Source organism: Branchiostoma lanceolatum, chromosome 3, assembly GCF_035083965.1.
Source record: "Branchiostoma lanceolatum isolate klBraLanc5 chromosome 3, klBraLanc5.hap2, whole genome shotgun sequence".
Taxonomy (NCBI): domain Eukaryota; kingdom Metazoa; phylum Chordata; class Leptocardii; order Amphioxiformes; family Branchiostomatidae; genus Branchiostoma; species Branchiostoma lanceolatum.
In genome coordinates, this window is record NC_089724.1 from 15,248,278 (window position 1) to 15,269,122 (window position 20,845).

Here is a 20,845-nt window from a genome sequence, read left to right on the forward strand (position 1 = left end):
TAGAATTTTCTGAATATTTCAGCCTGCCTCCTCGATTTTCAGTCGATACGTAGGCCTACAACTTTACAATTATAGTAGTCTGGGGCGTTGCTTTACCACTATGTTATTTTGCGAGTAAAAGTTCCATTGTATATGAAATAGGAGAAATCCACGACATCATTGTATTTGAACAAAAAGAAATAAGTAGTCCACAACACTGCGTCAAACAAAGCATGGAAACTTTATTGTTTTGTTACAACAAGGATCAGCAACCATACAACATCTTGTCGATGAAAAAAACAAAGTACAAAAATTGAAAAGTGTGATTTGAAGATGTGTGTAGACCATGATATAGTTTTGCTTTTCTAGCAAACCGTGAATACACCCAAATGACCAAATGCATCAGCACGGCAGAACATTGACGGACTGAATGTGTGGATGTACAGAATTACAAAAACAATCTATAAGTTAGTAACAGAATTACTTGCAAAAACATCCGAGTTTAAAAACTTTAAAACGTCACAGAAAAAGTATATTGTGTATCAAATTAACACCTTATCCTGCGATGTTTTCCTACTCTATTGAAGGCGTGTCTGTGTTACATACCTCCTGACTATATATTTTCTATTCAATACATGTAAATAACTGAGTACAATGAGTTTTGAAAACAACTGCAAAGATCATATAGTACAAACGGCAAACTCTGAGTGTGTCTCATGAAATAGTGCTGCATCTATGAAACAGTCACTCTGAAAATGCAAAGCTAGAAATGCAGCATCTCATACTTGATGAGCAAACGAGGTTATGAAAATGCTCGCTGACCGGTGTCGCCTACTTCATAACCTCATATCGGGTCAGAGGATGTACCCCGGCCCCGCCTCGCGAGGTCCTCAGGGGGACCCGGGGCGTGGGGGTGGTGGGCCCCCCTCCTCGGAACTCGGAGGTCCGTCCTCCTCACGATCTTTCCCGCCAGGCTGACGGCCGTACCACTGGTTCATGCAGTTCTCCAGCCAGTCGTACCACTTCCCGTTCTTCTCCTCGTCACAGTCCTCCTCCTGAAACATGTAAATGAACTACCTCAGAATGGCGGCAATATTGTTGTCGTTATCTAGTTACAAGAAGTGAAGCATAGAGGCTTTTCATTGACGTCATGATGATTATTATAATTTGAACCCCCGCGACCATGTTGGTGGGTGATTGGAATGCAGCAGCAAGTGATCATTTGAAAAGCCCGTGGTATACTGAAACACGGAGCAGAGTCGGAAGTAGCTTTGAAGAATGTTTTGCTTTAAGTTTTTTAGAAATAGTTCTTTTTTCGGGTTGGTCTTTTATGTCTTTTATTTATAGTTACAATTCTTCAAAATTTAAAGAAAAGGCACCAAGGTCAATACACATTCTACCTTCTTGCAAGCTCCTACAACTGGATTTGCATGCTGACTTATGACTTTATAGATTAGATATGATCCATCATGTAAAAGAATGCTTTGGAAGACATTTTAAAAAAAACTTACAAAATACACTTCTTTAATGAAGTGAAATTGGACTGAACTACTTCGATTGAGATCTTTGGTCACTCAATGGTCGCCACCTCAGCGGAAATGGGGTACGATTATAAGAAGTATCCTTGGTTTAGACAACACCTCTACACCACATACCTCTTCGCTCTCACGGCTGGCATGGCGCTCCTCGCTGGACCTCAGACACGGCGGTTTCTCGGCCCTCCTGTGCGCCTTGAGGAAGAAGACGCCGGTGACGATTAGGGCCACCACCAGGACCAAGACGACGGCAGCCATGATAGCAGCCTTACACTTCATGGAACAGCCATTGGTGCGACCCTAATAAGAGTACAATAGAAAATATGTCATTATACGTTCACTGCGACGTTTTTCGTTGAAGTCAGTAGATTGTCTTGATTTGCAGGGTATATAAAGTATCTAGTAGTGTTGAATTGTTCAAAATGTCCTTTGAGCAAAAATTGGATCAGAGAAAAATGTTGACGTGTTACACATCATGTTTTTATCACGTGCACAGTGGGTTGCTTGTTAAATTTCCTTTATCCGAAAAATGGCTTCAACAACAAGGCAGATTGATTGTAACATCATTGCCCCTGCAAAGAAATTATTATGAGTTTGAGCGGAATTGTTGCTTTTTATCCTGCCAAACACCATGCTGTACGCCTGACATGATTTTGTTATCGAAATTTGAATCATACTGACAACCGTTCCTCGGTTGAAGTCTATAGCTGAAGTCAAAATCTTTCCCGTGTTGTGGGTGATGACCATCTCCGTTTCTAGTGCGCGAAATAGTTGTGCAAGCACTGCAGCAGAGGGTAGTCCACCGGTTAATATATAACTAGCCCTACAGCTGAATATTCACAACTTACCGGCGGACGGTAGACCGGAGGCGCCGAAGGCTGCGGCACCACGAAGTGTGTCAGCGGGGCACCGGGCTTCGGCGGAAGCGGGTCGACGGTGGAGATGGGGTTTTCCACTGAAGGCAGGTCCTGCGGCTTCACCTTGGCGTTGCTGGTCACTGTCAGCTTTCCCATGGCGAAGGGAGTTCACACTGACCTATGGAATCGTGTACATATGTGCTAGTCGAACACTGTTGTGTTACACATTTAACTGATGATATGTAATATTAAAGAACATTAAAGAAAAGCAAGCTTACGTTTGGAAAATATAATAAGTTCAACGTCAAACGCCAAAAAATATCGACCTAACTTTTGTATAAACAGACTTTACAACTAAAACGTCGGCCTAGATTAAAATACCGTGACCATTCCAGTCTTCCATGACACAACATTTACTCAGTACCCTGGATTTTTTTACAGGAATCTCTCCTATCTTAGTCACAGTTCAGTTCACTCTGGCTGAGGCAGAATATTAAAGATCGTCTTATCCTGTCCTGATTAGAAGGTGTATGGCATTTAGTTAGAGACGCGTTGTTAGACCTTTAATCGCATATCAGCTACTGTATATGTACAGAACAACATACACCAACATAGCCTGTTCTTGTTTACAAAAGCAGACATCCTTATCTCTACTTCACTCTAGACTCTACCTGCCTGGTTCTATCTTCAAGTTGTTACAAAGGTGTACGATGGTTACTCTAAAAATATGCCTGCTGTTACCGTTAGTTAGATCATATACTTGCCCTTGGGTGCATGACAACGTATGCCACCAACGTAGTCTGTCCTGTGCACCTTATTTGTTTGCAAAATCTAGTTTCCTTCTCTCTCACTTTACGCACACTCTAGCTGTGTGGTGCTGTCTTGTTCAGAAGGTGTACGTCAGTTACCCTAAGCGAAGTCAGTTACCTTAAATCATATGTTAGCTCTATATGTACATGACAACATATGCCAGCGTTCCACCAACGTAGCTAACGTTATACTGTAGCCTATCTTGTGCGCCATTGTTTTCTCTAAGCCCGCTTCCTTGTGTCTTTACTCTTTACTTAACGATAGACTATTGTACAACGCGACTCAACATAAATCTATTCCTGTCAGAATAGATCGGCTACTACACGTTGGTGCTTAATACGACAAAACAGGTGCTAACTCACCTTCAGAAATCTCCTCAGCGACGTTTGTCAGACGATGTTTTACCCCACAGTCACACGCAGTCGTCCTGAAATCTGTTGCGCACCTTGCAGTGGTGGGAAATGTAATGTAATCGTCCCTTTCTTTTGTTTTGTCCGTGACGTGCGAAGCTGCGACGACCTTTTCCCCAGTGTATCGCCAAGTCACTGTAACCTTACACCTGTTTATGCAAGGCTCGGTTCTTTAGGGTATGGTGTAGCCTCCATAGCAGGCTTCTTGTTGGACGTTTTTATGGTTTTAAAACACGTGCTGTTTTCTAATTGCGAACCAGTGCTGATTGAACTCGGTTTCTGAAAGCCTGTTAAATGTCTAGTACAATCAGAACTGACGTACAATCAGAAAACAGCACATGATCAACAAAAAGAGCCTAGCCAAGAAGACTGTTGTGGAGGCTAAGAGGGTGCCAGGTAGTGCCGACTCCAAGATGGCTGCCGCTCATCTTATGTTGCATGTCTAGATTTTGTTGATTTTGTGGATAGGTTTTCATACCTTGCTTTGTATGTTACCTGGATGACCTGAGTATCTAATGCATTTACGTACCTTTAGCGGCTAGTTGTGTCACTCACTTTTGACAATCAATGACACGAAAAAATGCACATCTGCACGGCAGTCACATACTCTGATAGATGTAAGTCCAGCGCTTGTAGAAATCTAAGCAATTTCGTCGAAATGTGAAAAATCTTGATCAACGAGTAAAAGGCACGAATTTTTGCTATAAGGCTTGATATTGCAGAGAAAAATTCTAACGCCAGTACTAATTCTCCCTTCGCCCACTAGCTTTTTGAACTGTCCCTTGACCATTCTTTATCGCTCTACATTCTCTCTGTTGTCAAGGGTTTGATTTCTGACGGATGAATTTTTGGCTCGCTATACCGCCCGTCTATAGAGGCACTGTTTACACCTGTCAGTGTGCACGGCACGAAGTAATCGCATTAAGGACCATTAAGCTGCTCGTTCAGAAGAAAGCACGACATTAAAAGGCTTCCTGTAATAATAAACTCTTTCGAGTGAGTCTACTGTCACGAAGATGATCACAAAGTCCGGGGTGATCGTTTTGATCTGTTTTGAATCAGCACTTTGTAAAGAAATAATCAATTCACGGCGGGAACGGGGCAGTTATACTAAGGGCCAGGTACCGCCGAAAAGCAAGTACATGGGAGAAGAGAAGGCAATACACCAATGCAAATTGAGAATCATTCAAACCCTTAATTTAAAGTGTTGGGACATATACCGTTGTATAGAGAATATAACGTGAGAGCGTTGAAACTAAAAAGGCCAGAAAGGAAAGATTATAGGAATGAGAAAGAAAGAAAGGATCCACAAATGTATTAATAAGAAAAACGCAGTCTATAATTTACTGTTAAATATCGTATAGACCCCAAATTTTGGTATCAACTTGAAAAGCAAAAACCCATTGATACCATTTTTTTTACTTCCTAGTCTACATTAATGTGTCGGTTGTTAGGTAATGCTACATTCATCAAAGATGTGTTGTGTATATGTCGGGGTACAGATTGCATAGTAGGCGATTCTAGCTACCGGTAGGGATCCCGATCAGAGTTTCTGTCATTTATAATTCCTAAATTTCAAATCAATCAATTTATGTAAAGTCGTTGAAACGTTCGGTTGGGGATTAGGATCTCTTACCAATAGAATCTGCCAGATTGCAATCTCTGCCGTCACACACGCACACACACGCACACACACGCACACACACACACGCACACACACACACACACACACACACGCGCGCGCGTGCGCGCACACAAACACATACTGACACGCACAAACACACGCACATGTACACACACACATAAGCATGCACACAAACACACGCACAAACACACACACATGTACACACACACACACACACACACAAACATACACGCACACACTCACACACTCACACACACACAAATACACACACACACATGCACAAACACAGCCAGCTTTGAAGCACTCGCGATTATCTATAGACATTGCTTCTAGAATCCATTCAGATATGCATGTAGTACATTGTTTGATAAAAAAAAGGAAACGACAAAGGCATTTTTTCCATTTTTGTATTATTGCAAAGCCATAAATGCACGCACGTCACTGGCTTGCCATGCACAACTGCGAACGGGGCCCATGATATCAAACAAACTGAATCGGGTCTCCTGAATACGCCATTGTAGGATTTACACCATACAACCATCCCAATGATTTCATTGATATGCTCAGTCTACGATTGATATGCTATAAGCATTTTTGCTTAAGATTGTACTGAAGAATGAAACTCTAAGGCCACGAAAACCATCGACAGAAATGTCGATTCTAAATATAGCTACAAGCGAAAACGTAAAGCTTAGATGTGCCTGATACATGTAGATTGTATATATACTTAGATATATACTTGTATACATTGTGGCCTACTGATTGGGTCGTACGTTTCTTTCCTCATTTGTAACCTTCACCATCAGGATTCTTGTCTGCACTGCCGTCTCCGTCTTCCTTCTCTGTTGCCTTTCCACCAATCGCAACTCCCATGACGTTTTGTAGTATTCTTTCGCAGTCCTTCCCCTGTTATTATGAATTTCAATGGATATGTAAGCGTGGCAGGTAAAAATATTGTTTCAAAGATCTTTCCGATCAGTTTAAAATTGTGGTGTCACTATTAGACCCGCTTTCCCCTGGACGGAGACCGTAGAGCTATCACAATTGGATGTGTGTATGATCTATGACTTCATAATTGGAACATCATCCAAGATTTTAGAAACAATAAAACACAGGAACTACACTTCTTTATTAATGAAATTTGTTTGAATTACTAATGAGATTTCTGGTCGCTCACGGTCGCCACTGAAAGGGAGACCTAAGATCTAATCGGTAGCAACATGTTATTTGATCTGCTTCAATGTCATATAGTTTTAGTAGCTTGGTATCCATTCCTACTTTAACTCCAGTCCGCTGGCTCTACCCAGTGCCATCCGCGAGTATAGGAACAACTAGTCTGTGTAACGCAAACTCCGCTGTCCGATCGAGGCTGTATAACAGAAACGGCCCCTCGAGCTCCTCTATTTGGCGGTGGAAATTGGGCGGGCCGCTATGAGCGCGATTTAACCAATGGACCGGAGCTAAATTAGGGATGAACACCAGGCTATAAAAACCCACATTACAGTGACTGTTGGTTACATCGCTTACCTTCAGCCCTTTCTTCAAACGCTGCTCACAGTCCAGTGTTTTAACCGACATTCGCCGACACCAGATCACCAATCCAACGATGACCAGCATCACCAGCGCCATGCATGCGCAGAACGTCACCATGCTGATGGTGCCACAATCCGTGTTGGTGCGGGCCTACGTATGATATATCAAAGCAACATTGCACCCCAGAAATGCTTCATCGAAGAGCTCATACCTCCGTCAAATGTTTTTTTATAGTTTGTTTCATTCATTGTGGATTTGTCGCTGATTCTGTGTAATGCATTTTCTTCACTGACTCGGACATGCTTATAACAGGAAATTTAAGACAGAAAATGAGATAAACTTTCTTGGACGTTTGACCTAACTTCTTAATTGTCAGTGTCCTTGCCGTACCTAGCATGCAAAAACCAGCCACAGAGCCAATGATAATTATTTTTACTTATACGCTTTGTGTGTTTTGTTATCTTGAAATCATGCTTTTGCCGGTATGATCTTGCATCATATCTCAACTATGAAAAAATCAAGGTTTACACAAATCGAATTTTGGTCACTGTACTGTCGCTTACCGTTCGCCGTCTTGCAATGATTACCGGTCGAATCTTAGGCACAGGCTCCGATACCACGATGGTAGTCTGAGGGTCAGGATTGGTGGGGAGCGACTCCGTGGAGCGGGGGTCCGGAGTCGGAGGAGGGTCCTCCGGAGCACTCTTCTTACCGCTAGCATTAACCGTTATCTTTCCCATAGCGATAGCGTTTTATACCGTCTGCTTCTCTCCAATTGTGTGCTATTGAAAAAAATATGATATATGTTATATTTCAAGTTGAACAGTTCACCAATCTCGTATAAGCCAGCGTCACGTGGTACGCGCGGTATAAAAAGAAGCTCGCCCGAGGAGTCTGCGACTTCTGAAAGGACATTTTCCGCAACATTATCCTAGTGTGTCCTCAGAGTGTCCTCTCGATCACTATGCGATTCGTTGGGATCGGCTTGAAGGTCACCGAGCCTCGTCCGATTTATTAGGTTAAATTTGTTAACTTGAATGTGAAAAAAATACATTCGGCACTCTGCTGGTGATGTTGAAATTCGGCGACTTTCTAGCGATCAACAAATTCAGCTGCAGGTTGCTGACAGTGTGACGTCAATATAGTAATTATGGTATTAATGGTATCTAATTAGCATGGGCTACATTCAGAGTGCTTTAAATTCATTTTTTGGCACGCTAGCAGAACTTTTTGAAATCCTCGTTAATTATGATTTATGACTCGCACGAACAAGGAGTGTATTTCCCCCCGCAAAACGAAAGAATAGTATCTAGCTCGATCTTTCCTTTGCCTGACGAAAACATACTTCTATCAACCCTTACACCGGGGGGTAACGAGAGGCCCAACCAGCCCCTGACAGCGAGAGTCTAGATCTTTCCCTCCCCTTCAAAAGCTTTTTACGTCACCATTCTTTATGTCCCCCATTTGATCATGGTCTGTTCTTTAATCCTTCGTTATTATTCATATCTTTGTCCTATTTCATCATACAGTCATAGATTCAAATGGATGCTAGATGTAGTCAGCGCAAGATAACGCTGGTCCTGTCGGACGAAGAGAGCAACATGTCCCGCTCCCTACCTCTGATATCTCTCCCTCGCGTGTTAGCTAACTCTGGGTTGGGTGCCATCGAGAACATTATGTTTCTCCCCAGCCGTATCGCCTCGCGTGCTATGGGTTTTGCAATGATCCGAGCTAGCAAGAGCCAAGACCAATATTTCAACGTTCGCATCACCTTTTTAGAAGTTGTCGATTCCCTCTGTCCACACCGCCTTCCTTCCTCTAGCGCCGTGGGTAGTTGACTGCGCGGTCGGTGACAGGTGGGTCACGGATTCTCTATCATAAGATTATGACGTAAACTTTATTGTACCACAATTGTACAAGGTACAGCATACGGCATTATCTGCTGCATAACAACAACCATTATGTAAGACTAATCTACCGTACGTGATGATGAAACTCTTAATGTGATTGGCCCTTCCTCACAGGGTCAGATGATATTGACCTTTTCTTTGTGCAATGAATGGATAGTTTTCATTCTCCTCTAGTTAATGGGGGCATGCAGAATACAGCATTCTGTCTATGGGGGGGATTTAAGGTCAACTCTCATTATTCCATCGGATACTTAGAAAACTACATTAAAAATAAACGATGCTTTCGAGACCTTCTCAAGAAAGTCTTCAAGGATATCTGAAGTGTGCATGTATACCTCAGTGATCGCTAGTGTTGTATCAGTAGATATCTTTGAATTCAATGTATTTTTAATGTGGCGTTAGGTTTTTTCTAATGGCCCATTTGCAAATTGTATCTTCCGTGAAAACCCATTACAATGTAGTCAATGTTGATGTCATGATTGCACACATGTATTGTTCACGTGCCACGCTTTTGTTGACATGGTTTATTCATTTTTTTGCACACATAAGTCTGTTGTGAAGCATCAATGCATCCTTAGCAAATATTTTCCCCTTTCTGCTATGCTTGTCACACACGATTTACTAAAAAAACAACAAGAAACAACAAAAGCAATCCTCTCTTTTAAATTCAATGTTGCAGAACAAAACCAAAAATGTACATTCATCAGCGATCATCATAAAACACAAACAACAGAACCCATTCTACTGAGTCACATGAACTGAATAGTGGCACAATGAAATTGTAAAAATCTTGCATTGAAATCGATGTCACTATACCGTAACATTCCTTGACCTGTCCAGTTCACAAAACACAAGATAAAATCCACTGAAGATTTCAAAGGAGATCTAAAGGTACATGTGACATAGGCCAGATTTACACACGCATGTCCTGAGTCGACTCTAATTCACTGAGTCGACTTGGACTTCACGTGGAGTCGACTTGGAGCCACTGAGTCGACTCCAAGTAAACTAGAAAAATGCGTGTGTAAATCGGGCCATAGTTACAAGCTATTGAGCGTTTTCTGCTCGAGCTGACAGGTGGTGACCGCCATGTTGGTGTCCTTGATTTGCATTCCAATGGACCGTAGCTCAGTCGCACACGATATATTTTTTTTAAAAATCATATTGGAAAGTTCTTGTGTATTCATCTGGTATTCTCCTCTGTGACCCATTCACACGTAACAGAGGTTTATTTGAGAGGGTCGACAGATATCCAAAGATGTCCGAAAAAACTGAAGCCTCGGTTCAATGAAATGTTGGTGCCCCTATGACGCCGCGTGAAAAACGTCCAACAACGTGTGGAAGATATATAGGATGTGCCAGTTTTGTCTCAACTGCCTACTGCCTGTACCATGCGTCACCCTCGATAACCACCTCCGACTCCACGGCCACGACGACGACTTTCGGGACCACCCTCATCGTGTTCTCCGTCTTGCCCTTCCTGACTCTCATCGCCCATCTCCTCCATGTCTTCCATCTCGTCACAGTCCCTCCCCTGAAATTACAAAATTCACCTGACATGTAAACAAGGAACGTAACAACAAAGAAGTTTGATTGTTCGTTTATTTGAATTGTGTGATTTCAATTAAAATGCGCGATCAGGAGGGCGACATGCATTTGTACGTCGAATATTTGTCAACAGATCACTTCTGAAGAGAACTTTAAAAGAAGAGATTGCTCTTATTCCATTCAGATGAAATTGCTTTTAATCTTATGTAATTTCCCCCAAAAAGGTTTATCCTCCTGCATGGGCACGCGAATTGCAGTGGCAATTGCCCACCTTAATGCATTAGTGTATCTGTACATGCGTGTTTTCATTCTTAACATCATTCTTTTTTCTTTAATCAAAGAATTGTGATTACAGATTTCACCGCACTTTGCAACAAAACGGTTTATTTTCATGGTAATTTATCAAGATATTCTGTTGTAAAACTGATATGGTGACCTGCCTGATAGAACTAGCTATGGAAAAAAATACATACCATGTGGCCTTCCTCCCCACGCTCCTCGCAGTCCAGTTTCCCAGCCATCAAATGTTTCTTACCCAGCTTCACACCGAGTAAGATCAACGCCACCACCAACACCACACAGACGGACACCAGGGTGATGGTCCCACACTTCTTCGGGCACCGTCTGACCTGGGCCTATATAGGTTTCAGATACATGTATGAAGTTATGCTGTAAGTTCCGTCATGTTCAACATAAAGTCCCTATTCTACATAGCTGACCATGGTCTTCCGACCTTCTCCACACCATGATTGGGAGTTAGTCGTCTGCAAGGTATCTGTGGTTGGGATTTGGTCGGCGGGGTCTAGTCTTTAAAAGTAGTCTGCGCCAGTTGACTGAGTTTTGACAAGTCGGAGTCGAAAAAGTCATCATCGACAGGGGAGCGGACTGCAGCTAGTAGGACAGATTCCAGGCTAGTCGCGACCCAGCGCTAACCTTGGTTCAACGGGGGATTGGTCGGGAGCGAATTCGTGGGAATGTCCTGAATGGCTTATAATTCAATTAGTGGTTAGGCTAGCGGACACAGGATCGAGAAGGCTTCGATTTCTTGCTAGACGTTTTCTTCCCTGCGAAATGCACTTAACAGATATTTTATCGCTCGACCCAAATGTTAATGGGTAACTTTTTCCAATACCCAGCGTATTCCCCACAAGCAACAAAAGACTAAAGCGTCCATTAATTTTTGTCAGTAGAATGCTCGTTATTTCTAAAACCAAGCTTTACCTAGCTTGATGTAAGAATCATTGATTAGTAGTACTAACCGGTGGAAGCCCAGGTACCGGCTCCGGCACCACAATGTTGGTCTGCAGACTAGGCTTGGTCGGGATCCCCGGGAGTGGCTCCAGGGGATAGGGAGGGGCGTCCTCCGGGCTGGTCTTAGCACTAGAATCGACCGTCAGCTTACCCATGGCGAAACTGCTCAAGGTTCAAATTGTTCTCCTCCAGAATTTTGCTATGTATAAAAAATTCAAGCATGTTCGTTCCAAGTTGCAAAATGGTATCCTGAATACGTATCCACGCATGCACACACGCACACAAACGCATGCACACACTCACACACTCACAAACGCATGTGCGCTCGCTCACTTTGTTATCGAGGCCTCCTCAAGATTATTTTGAAGACCTCGGTTTATCTGAAGTGTGCATACCTCAGGGATTACTGATGCTGCATTCGTATATCTCTTTACATTCACATTTTGCATGTGGCGGTCTTAAGGTATACTCGGTGGAATTATGAGAGTTGACGTTACATATCAAAAATTCTCTAGACTACCCTTACCCCTCAACCATGAAATCCAAGTTCACGTACAGCAACACCAACGACAAACAACAACCACTGACGACCGACAACACATAAATCTACCAGCAACCAATAAGCAAGACTAAGTTATCTTCTACCATTGGAAGCTATATAAGCATGTAGCAGTTGTTTGAACTTCGAGTTTTTGCATCACCTTTTAATTGAAAAGTAGTTTTACCTGTTTTCAAGTCGCAGGGTTGTTGCTCCCCCTTTTCTCCACACTCTGCACCTGGGTATTTTCAACTGCGCAATCGGCCCAGGGAGGTTCTTCATGAAATCTAACTCCCAAATCTGATTGGTCCATTTTCAGAGGGTCAGAATGACAGTGACCTTTCTTTGTGCAATGACTAAAAAGGTGTCGGTGTATGCAACGTTGGATCTGTATGGCTCATGGACATCACGTGATTTTATTGTGTATCAAATTTCAAGATGGCCAAAGGCTCTGTCCGCTAGAATAGCCAGAAAAATCACATGAGTCGAATACTGGATCCCCTGACTTGTCCCGTTGACGTTGAGGCTTTGGGAAAGGCACTTTGCACGAATCAAGTTCCTCACTTTACTCAGGTGAAAATAAGTTCATAGCTTCAGTTAGGGACGTCCCTCGGGTAGGACGTTAAATGGAGGTCCCGTGTTTGAGGAGAGCCACACATCGAGCACGTAAAAGAACCCAACACACTTATCAAAAAGAGAGAAGGGTCCTTTCAAATGTGAGTGGATCAAATAAGTCTGTCAGGATATGCAGCTTGTACTCTCACCCGAAGGAAGTGAAGTGTTTTGGTTTGTCTGTCTGTGTATGGATGTACTAGTATGTGTTTCTCCGATTCCCAATAAACATATAGATACATGTACATGTTTTTGTTTGTTTTACGATGCAGCGTTGCGATGCATCCTCATGACTTTTTCCCTGTGGGACTGTAAGTAGCAAAGCAGTATGGGTAAGGAGGTGAAATCTGCCATCTGTGATTGCTTCGATAACTATGGATGTTTCAAACTTTTTCATATAATTTTTTTTTAGGCTTTTCATCAGTACCAATCATGCTTCAGAATCGGCACAAAAAGAAAATTGAAATCACCCGAATTAATCGTGCTCTCTGTGTTCATCATGATCTACTTGTAACTTGAGACACCCCACTTCGATGTCTTTTGTTATAAAGAATATACAGATTATATTTTTCAACTTCATAGCATCATTTATTTCTCGACTAGCAATATTACAAATGCACAACGAACCATTCTTGGTGCACCAATGTGAAAACGTTTTAGTCCAATTGTAGAGAAATATCAAATAATAGTAACGTTTAATGTCAGGAATATAAAGTCCCTCTCCATATAAGTACCGTAGAAATATTTACATCCGTGGAATCTTATACTGAAAAGTCTACTAGTATAACTCAGCCTTCCATTCATAAGATAATTCTTGCAAGATATCTACAATCTTGAAATTTCAGAGACGTTTCTATCTTGACTATGGCCGTCAGTTGTTAGCATTTCATTGCATTGCAAAAAGCATAAGAGTTCACAGAACACAACTTGTTTTCTCAAGAATTCAATAGCTCGATATAAACGGTCCATGTAGCCATTTGCTTTCATTTATTTTTATGCTCGTCCGAACTAAGGCAACTGTAATTGCGTTTGACTGTCAGAAAATTCCGACAGTCAGAAAACGTTACAATCTTTCACCCCAACATCTGCTTGGAGATCAAGGCACTTTAGATAAAGATATAATTTCTTTCCTGATTTAGCTTGTCACACTTAAAGTGAAGCAGTTTCCGAGATCTTTGCAGCGTAATTTCTAGCTTCAAGTAGACTAACTACGCTAGCTAAAAAATACTAAAATTTAGCCAAATAAGGAGAATGATTTGTCAGGGGAGTTTGGCCACCATAGGGTTTCAATTGCCCGCGCAGCAAGGGGACTGAATGTTGCCCTTACAGCAGATTCACTCTCCTGGCCAATTATTCACCCTTTTTGGGCCGATGTCTGCTATCCTTAAACCCTGAGGAAGGGCTGGTGGAGGCTTCGTAATTTCGGTCGGGTCTCTTTAAAAAGGCCTGGTTGGGCGGGGCTCTCCAGATGGGCGAGGGGGCCTGGGTTCTCCGGACGGACGCGGCCAGGGGCGGTCGGGACGGTGGTCGGGACGATGGTCGGGGCGGTGGTCGGGACGGTGGTCGGGACGGTGGTCGGGACGGTGGTCGGGACGGTGCCCATGCTCCTCGCTGCTGCTGCTGCCGTGATGACCGGGGCGGTGTTCCCCGCTGTGGTGCCCGGGGCGTGGGCGGTGTTCTCCGCTGTGGCCGGGTTTGCCACCACCCATCAGTTCGTCCCAGTCGCCGTCATTTTCACCATCCCAGTGGTGCTGTGTGAACAAAATAACAACTTTGGTCAGAAAAGAGAATTAAAGAGTAATCTATATATCACCCTAATTCAATATTTAACGACTAGAGACTGTGGAAAATGCAACATATTCATCACATGAAACTAGGTGCAGTGCTGCGATGTCACAAAGACAAACTTTCGATCAAAAACAAGACTACAAAATGTATTCCTATCATCCCACATTGTACAAGACAATAGTATGTAGCTGCCAGTTTGTGTTCAAGAGTAAAAAATATCCACACATATCCTATGCGGCACGGCCATTCGGCTTACACAACAACGCCCCTGTTTTGTAAAGGTTTAAAACGCTGGGGGTTATGTTGCCGCTCGGTGGTACGAGCTGGCACGAAGAATGTTGCCTTAGGCTATAAAATACTGATAGACCATTGGTCATCACTAGCCAGTAATTCGATTACAATCCTTGCCAATCAACAGGCACCAGTAGATTTGTAACATAAGTTGAGCGGCAATTTGTATGGATGATAATGTGATACTAGTGGGCGGAGTCAAAGAAACTTAAGTTGATATCTGTTATCTTTTCTGCCTAAAGACGGCAGTGTAAACGTTCGTATTGTAACATGTTTCTTTTTTCTAACCGGATTAACGTTATATCTAAAACACTTATTCATGCAAATATGTTCGTGTTCAGCGCTATCGTCATTCAAAAAAGAATACAAAAGAAAAGGTCTGTCCATCTCTTAATGTCACATGTCTTTAAAAGCTAACGTTATATTCTTGAGACCGTTTTTATTAACAAGCGATGTTTCTTTTCTTTCTCCTTGTCTGCATATTCACGGGTTCGATCCGGACGGTTGACTGCGCGCGTGACATGTCGGGAGTGACAGTCTGCGCCAGGTACGGTGCGGTACCTGTCACGCAATGTCACGAAGGTCAACGTTCGCACGAACAACTAATCATTCTGTCACGTACGTTATTTTTTCTGTCTATCTGCAGACAGTAACGTGCCCGTTGCTCTCTTCTTGACAGAAAAGATATTGTGCACCTTTGCTGCAATTTCATGTTCGCTAGACAACTATTTCTGCATTCTTTTTACATTTTGATCATTTGCTGATGAACATGTGTGCTTAAAATTGTTTTGCCAATTACATTTTAAACACAGCTATATGCTGCACAGCTATTTCAAATTCCCCTGTTGATAGGAACTTATGTAGATAGAAGTTGGCAATGTTGGCTAAATTTTCCATAGCTTTAATAGTACTAGTGATCCTTGATTTTCATGTTTCCTTTAAAACCGCCATGGGAATTTTAACTGTACTGGTCGTCTTTTGGTCGTAGATATGCACTTGAAATGTTACAGAATGTTGACAATAATGTGTTTAAGAATCGTTTTTAATGCAAATATTAGGCAAAAATAGACCTAGTGAATATTTCCAGTGTTGGCATCAAAATCATACAATAACGGAACTACAGTACAAATAGGATGAACTCTATCAAAACATAAGAGAATTTCGCCTTACCTCCGGCCTATCGTGATCACGGCCGTGGTGCTTCTTCATGTACAGGGCGCCGAGAGTGATGGAGACGCCGATCATCACCACGATCAGCACCGACAGGAGGATGACGCAGCAGCGGCGGTTCCTGCGGGGTGGTGCAGTGGTCATGGTAACCGGTAGGGGAAGCTCGGTCGCGGTCACCTTCTGAGGCAGTGGGGCGGTTGGCTCTACCTGAACCTCCGGCTCTGCCGGCTTCTTCTCCCCCGGATTGGTGGTTATCTTCCCCATGGTTTTCAAGTCTGGTGAGGAAAACAGAAAATGTACGATCTGTTATAAGTATGAAACGAGATTACTTCAACAAACAGATTTCGTCTACTGTCCGTACCTGTATCCTTTATTGACTAGAATTTAACACTACGTTTTAACTATACCACCAGAATCAAAAGAGGTGTGTTATTTCGTGTAAAACGCTGCACTACGAGTACTGCCCCTTGGTATGACGTTTAGTGAAGACTGTTATTATTATAACAAATAGCGATTATCTTCTGTATCCATTCGAATTATTCACCTGTATGGCATAACTCAGTATCATTTTCCCTTGGGATTTACAGTTAAGTCAAATGTGACATGCCGGATTAGAAGTAGCAGAATGCATCGTTAGCTACATTTTACGGTTGCTAGATTACAACAATACCACAGGTGTCGTGCCAAAGGTTTTTACTCTGATTTTAAGTTTACGAGAAAACAAAACCAGGGGAAGAAACAGAACAGTTCTCTAAAACTGTGTAATATGACGTTGATATTGCCGAGGAAGTAACAAGTAGCATCGTAAACTTTGTAAACGTCACAAGTGCTTTCATGATGACGTTGGATATTTGCACTCTCGGATTTTCGACTTGTTTACTTCCACGTCAAATGACTTGCAAAAAAATATCTTAGAATGTAGGTCGGCCTTTCTCTTAGACAGTTCGCGGCGATTTCGTGTTATGTTGATAATTCTGTTACACTACCATCAACCAGGGACAGGTAATTTAGTTTTATGACGTATGTTTCTTTCAACTTGTTGAAGAATTCCAGCACTTCTAGCTAGACCTTTAGATGGTCTACAGAGACTGAATTAAAACGACCTAAGGTCTACGTTTCAACCACAGAAGTATGCACTATTATTAATACGGAACAATTCGTTGATGTTCCATGTGATAATAGTTTAAATTTGTATTTCGTAACGGGGGGGGGGGAGTTGAGACTGGGGAATCCCAACCCAAATCTTTTTTTAAACAAACACGGAAAGTTTCCGATTACTCGGTTGTAACTTCGCAATCTATTTTTACCTATGAGAATTCATGTTGTTCTTTACTCCATTGTTTCATTATAATCGCACGGTTTTAAAAGATTTGGCTCAGGAAAAAAGGTTGTCAAACCCGTTCTTTGTAAGGAACCTAAGATTTCAATATGGCGTAGTGCAAGGAAATGCTAACAAGCTAATAGGCTTTAGTATCGTCAAATAGCCTTTCTTTTCGGCTTAAAGGTCATCATACCGTCCGTCGCTTTCCTAAAATAGTAAATGAATTTCATCATTTGTGGAACTACAAGGACAAATCTTGTCACCATAAGTTAAAATCTGGGTCGAGTGTTGTACTGTATGTTAGTAGTAGTTACTGCACACGTATATTATGATCATAACGTCATGAATTAGGGATATCTTACGGTGTTTTCCTTCGATCTTACCTTAGTAAACTTGTCTTGGCACTAAACCCTTTGTCTCAGAGTCTTGTTGGTTCGTCTTGAGTCTACAAGTCCCTGCTATCTTGTGAGCAATGGTGTCTGGCCGGGCTGTAGTTATGAACCCCGGACCCGTACCTGGCAGAGGAAGGTGCGCAATCAATCATGCATAAACATAAGCGGCTCGGGCACGTGAATACCGCGTAGCAACTCACTGTGCTTAGATGCAGTGTTGACACAATGCTCGCTCCCGGGCCTAGATGATGACATCATTGGTCGACCGACCCGTGACTTTAGTTACTACTCACCGACATCGCTGCCTGACACCGAATCTAGGACGGCTTTGTCTGGCCTCTCAGGTATTTGATTTACCTGCCGCAAAACAACAATAACCTTGTTAACATGCAAATAGGTTCCGAGAAGGTATTTGAAGCCGAACCTTGGACTCTGGAAGTTTGGAAAAGTTTTTTGAGAGCATAAAAATCGAATTTGTCATACAATTTTTGTCATACATGTATAACAGTTTGGGAAAGGGAAAAATTGCGATGCTTCTTTCATTAAATTTGCGTGTAGTGTACAAGCCACACACACTAGACTTTGTAACCCCGCATTCTGAGCTATACCAACGTTTCCTATATCTACATTGCATTCATGCATTTGTAACACAAGGGCGACAAGGAAGTAAAGTGTCAAAAGGAAAACATTTCAATGGAACTACAATGTAATACAAATCAATGTATGAACTAAGCTTTAATGCATGGTTTATTCCAAGTCCTTGGTTTATTCTGATCATTATTGATATAGCTAACTCAAACAAACTCTACAGCTACATATCTCTGTCATAAATCAACAGTTATCAAATTGGCGTCTTTAGAAGGTATTTCTAGGTTCAGATTCTATGTGTCAGCAGGACAAGGCAAATCTCCAGGCAGAGTCGTTCGAGTGAAGGGCTGTCAGAAACGCTGGCCGGTCAGACAACTTAACGATTTTCCGCCCCCAACATCTGCTTGGAGATTAAGGTAGCCCTGGCTGTATGTTCTTCACAACTGACTCGATATATGAATAGATAAGATATAAGGTACTGAAGTTCTTGAATCTTGAACTTTTGTTTACTGTAACGTCAATCACTTTGTTGAAAATGATGGCTACAAAACGAGTCTTTAGCTTGACCCTCCCCTGGGTAATGTTTGCCGCGATAAGTAGAAGGCATGAAAAATACCAAGAAATGTTGACAGAAAAGCAGGAAGTCAAACTTGGCGATCTTGATAACACACGACGTCAGACTCCGGTGGGTAGTAGTAGTGTGTGCAGTTTAACTTGCCGTTCACACGTATTGACAAATGCTCTGTAGGTTACCTCCAAGCAGATGTTGAAGGAAGTGAGCGGCGTTTTCCTGTTACGTCTGTCTAACGTTATTGGGTTTCTAAGAATTAGTAAAACGACATACTAATGTGCACTCGTGATATCATCACGACCAGATGATGATGAATGTAACGTTGGGTAACATAAATTCGCGGGGTACTTAAATTCGGGATTTTTCGAAAACGGGGTATTTAGGGATATGAGCTAGATGCAACATCAGTAATACCGCTAGAAATGCAAACTTGACTGACTAACGTATTCAGAACACTGCCTGAAAAGCTTCGATAACCATGCATTAGAAGTTGGCTACGTCAAAAACTCTCCGTCCCTTATTGTCACAGTCTGAGGGCTTCGTGGGAGAATTATACGACATAGTTGTTCGCTGGTTTATAATAAATAATAACTTTATTGCAAGTTCATGCCCGAAGGCTAATTGCAGACAAACATGTACATGGAAATACATGGGAATCAAAAAAATAGTTATCTAGACTACTATCAAAGTTCTAAGTTAACTAAGGTTGACTATGGTTGGGTTTGACTTCTTTTTTGAAGGCAGTGTATAAGACAAATGTCACATCCGCTTCCTGCTCAACACAATTGTTTACAATACAACTTAGTAGAATCTCTTTTGCTAACCTACAACTGGACTCTAAGTGTGATTAATCATCAAAACGCCTCTTTGTTGCTACAACCATTGGCTACGACACTACGGTGAATTTTCCCGCCGCCATATTCGTTACCCAGAATCCTGCTATTCGGCAGACGACAAACGTTTGCGAGGAACACTTTTTTGTCTAAATGTTGTGTGTGATAGTGGACTGATGGCGATATTTTCCTCAAAGTTTGCTCTTAGCACAAGCAGAAACACATGGACATAGTAGTATTACCATTTCTACGGCATCCAGCTTAAGCCCCGATGAATAATGTACAAATTTCCATGACGGTGGGGGTGAACTTTGAGTGACGTTCTACCGACTCAACACACGGGTTGTTCCCGGAGACTTGATGTGTCCGGTACGGCCGTTTTTTCGTGTATTTTTTTTTACTTGGACACGTCTATATCCATAGCACTCTCCTCAAGCCAAGGATGGAACGAATAGCTGCTGTATAAAATGTAATTAGCGGTAAGATATTCAAGACGAATCTTCTCTCCCGAATTAATGTTCACCCCTGTCCGACAGCACCGTCATTGTGCGTGCGGCGGACGGTAGTTTCAAGTTGAAATATTATGGTGTCAGCACGACTAGAGACAAAATCTACCATATATATGATTAGTGCAAAGATAGTACATGATACTGACAGAATAATAGAAAAAAAGGATGGTTTATTGTTCTGCTAGATTGATTTCAGTCAACCATTATCGGAAAAATCCCGAATTTATGTTACCCAAGTAACCCAACGTTAATTCGCTTTATCTGCACGGAAGCAAAATTTCACGGTCCAAGGAAAGTGGACGTGTCCACGGACATATATTTTCACTGATGTGTCTGCAAGTGCACACACACAAAAATCAGCAAATGATAAGTAGTTCATGGTAATGATAAGTTAATGGTATACAGTGAACACAGTAAACATAAAGTACAACAAGAGTTCCGCGACCTCATATCTCCATGAACTATTTTGTTTATGCAAATGACTTACACATTTACATAATATATACTTGGTCATTAACACCTTTATCCAACTTAGGCATGATGCAACATTGTCAGTCATATCATTTTCCACTTGGATGAATTATGGCACTTTTGCATTAATTATGCAAATTATGAATTTATTTGCATAATTGGTATCTGCTGATGCTCCACATGCCATAAACTACATATGTTACATGTATTTGAGTCTTATAATGGAAAACACTGCAAATATAGATTTTCCTCATTAGTTATGCAACTTAAGTGTCAATTAGCA

The 20,845-nt window shown here is 42.0% G+C and overlaps 3 protein-coding genes across 4 annotated transcripts; all 3 read right to left on the reverse strand.

The window, feature by feature from the left end:
* Positions 1-201: 201 nt before the first annotated feature.
* Positions 202-2,570, reverse strand: LOC136430537 (uncharacterized). The gene is made up of 3 exons (XM_066421244.1): positions 2,363-2,570; positions 1,635-1,814; positions 202-1,034 (listed from the first exon to the last, which is right to left on the reverse strand). Exons 1-3 carry the CDS (start codon positions 2,525-2,527, stop codon positions 870-872), a joined length of 510 nt encoding a protein of 169 aa, XP_066277341.1. The 5' UTR covers positions 2,528-2,570; the 3' UTR covers positions 202-869.
* A 3,270-nt stretch (positions 2,571-5,840) lies between these two features.
* On the reverse strand, positions 5,841-12,277 carry LOC136430538 (uncharacterized). 2 transcript variants are annotated; one of them, XM_066421245.1, is made up of 5 exons: positions 12,204-12,252; positions 8,541-8,641; positions 7,333-7,551; positions 6,764-6,919; positions 5,841-6,142 (listed from the first exon to the last, which is right to left on the reverse strand). In XM_066421245.1, exons 3-5 carry the CDS (start codon positions 7,507-7,509, stop codon positions 6,020-6,022), a joined length of 456 nt encoding a protein of 151 aa, XP_066277342.1. In that variant the 5' UTR covers positions 7,510-7,551; positions 8,541-8,641; positions 12,204-12,252; the 3' UTR covers positions 5,841-6,019. The 2 variants fall into 2 exon arrangements, with proteins under 2 accessions (XP_066277342.1, XP_066277343.1); XM_066421246.1 differs by lacking the exons at positions 5,841-6,142; positions 6,764-6,919; positions 7,333-7,551; positions 8,541-8,641 and adding exons at positions 9,864-10,213; positions 10,701-10,862; positions 11,487-11,677 and having other exon boundaries at positions 12,204-12,277.
* A 912-nt stretch (positions 12,278-13,189) lies between these two features.
* Positions 13,190-17,741, reverse strand: LOC136430539 (uncharacterized). The gene is made up of 3 exons (XM_066421247.1): positions 17,582-17,741; positions 15,878-16,152; positions 13,190-14,379 (listed from the first exon to the last, which is right to left on the reverse strand). Exons 2-3 carry the CDS (start codon positions 16,139-16,141, stop codon positions 14,065-14,067), a joined length of 579 nt encoding a protein of 192 aa, XP_066277344.1. The 5' UTR covers positions 16,142-16,152; positions 17,582-17,741; the 3' UTR covers positions 13,190-14,064.
* Positions 17,742-20,845: the final 3,104 nt, after the last annotated feature.

Excerpts from the sequence above, each read along its gene's own strand:
- LOC136430537 (XM_066421244.1), bottom strand. The coding sequence starts at position 2,527 with ATGGGAAAGCTGACAGTGACCAGCAACGCCAAGGTGAAGCCGCAGGAC. Across the intron at positions 1,815-2,362 it reads CTCCGGTCTACCGTCCGCCG|GGTCGCACCAATGGCTGTTC; the intron begins GTAAGTTGTGAA and ends TACTCTTATTAG. Across the intron at positions 1,035-1,634 it reads CCAGCCGTGAGAGCGAAGAG|GAGGAGGACTGTGACGAGGA; the intron begins GTATGTGGTGTA and ends TACATGTTTCAG.
- LOC136430538 (XM_066421245.1), bottom strand. The coding sequence starts at position 7,509 with ATGGGAAAGATAACGGTTAATGCTAGCGGTAAGAAGAGTGCTCCGGAG. Across the intron at positions 6,920-7,332 it reads TCATTGCAAGACGGCGAACG|GCCCGCACCAACACGGATTG; the intron begins GTAAGCGACAGT and ends TATCATACGTAG. Across the intron at positions 6,143-6,763 it reads GTTTGAAGAAAGGGCTGAAG|GGGAAGGACTGCGAAAGAAT; the intron begins GTAAGCGATGTA and ends TCATAATAACAG.
- LOC136430539 (XM_066421247.1), bottom strand. The coding sequence starts at position 16,141 with ATGGGGAAGATAACCACCAATCCGGGGGAGAAGAAGCCGGCAGAGCCG. Across the intron at positions 14,380-15,877 it reads GTGATCACGATAGGCCGGAG|CACCACTGGGATGGTGAAAA; the intron begins GTAAGGCGAAAT and ends TTGTTCACACAG.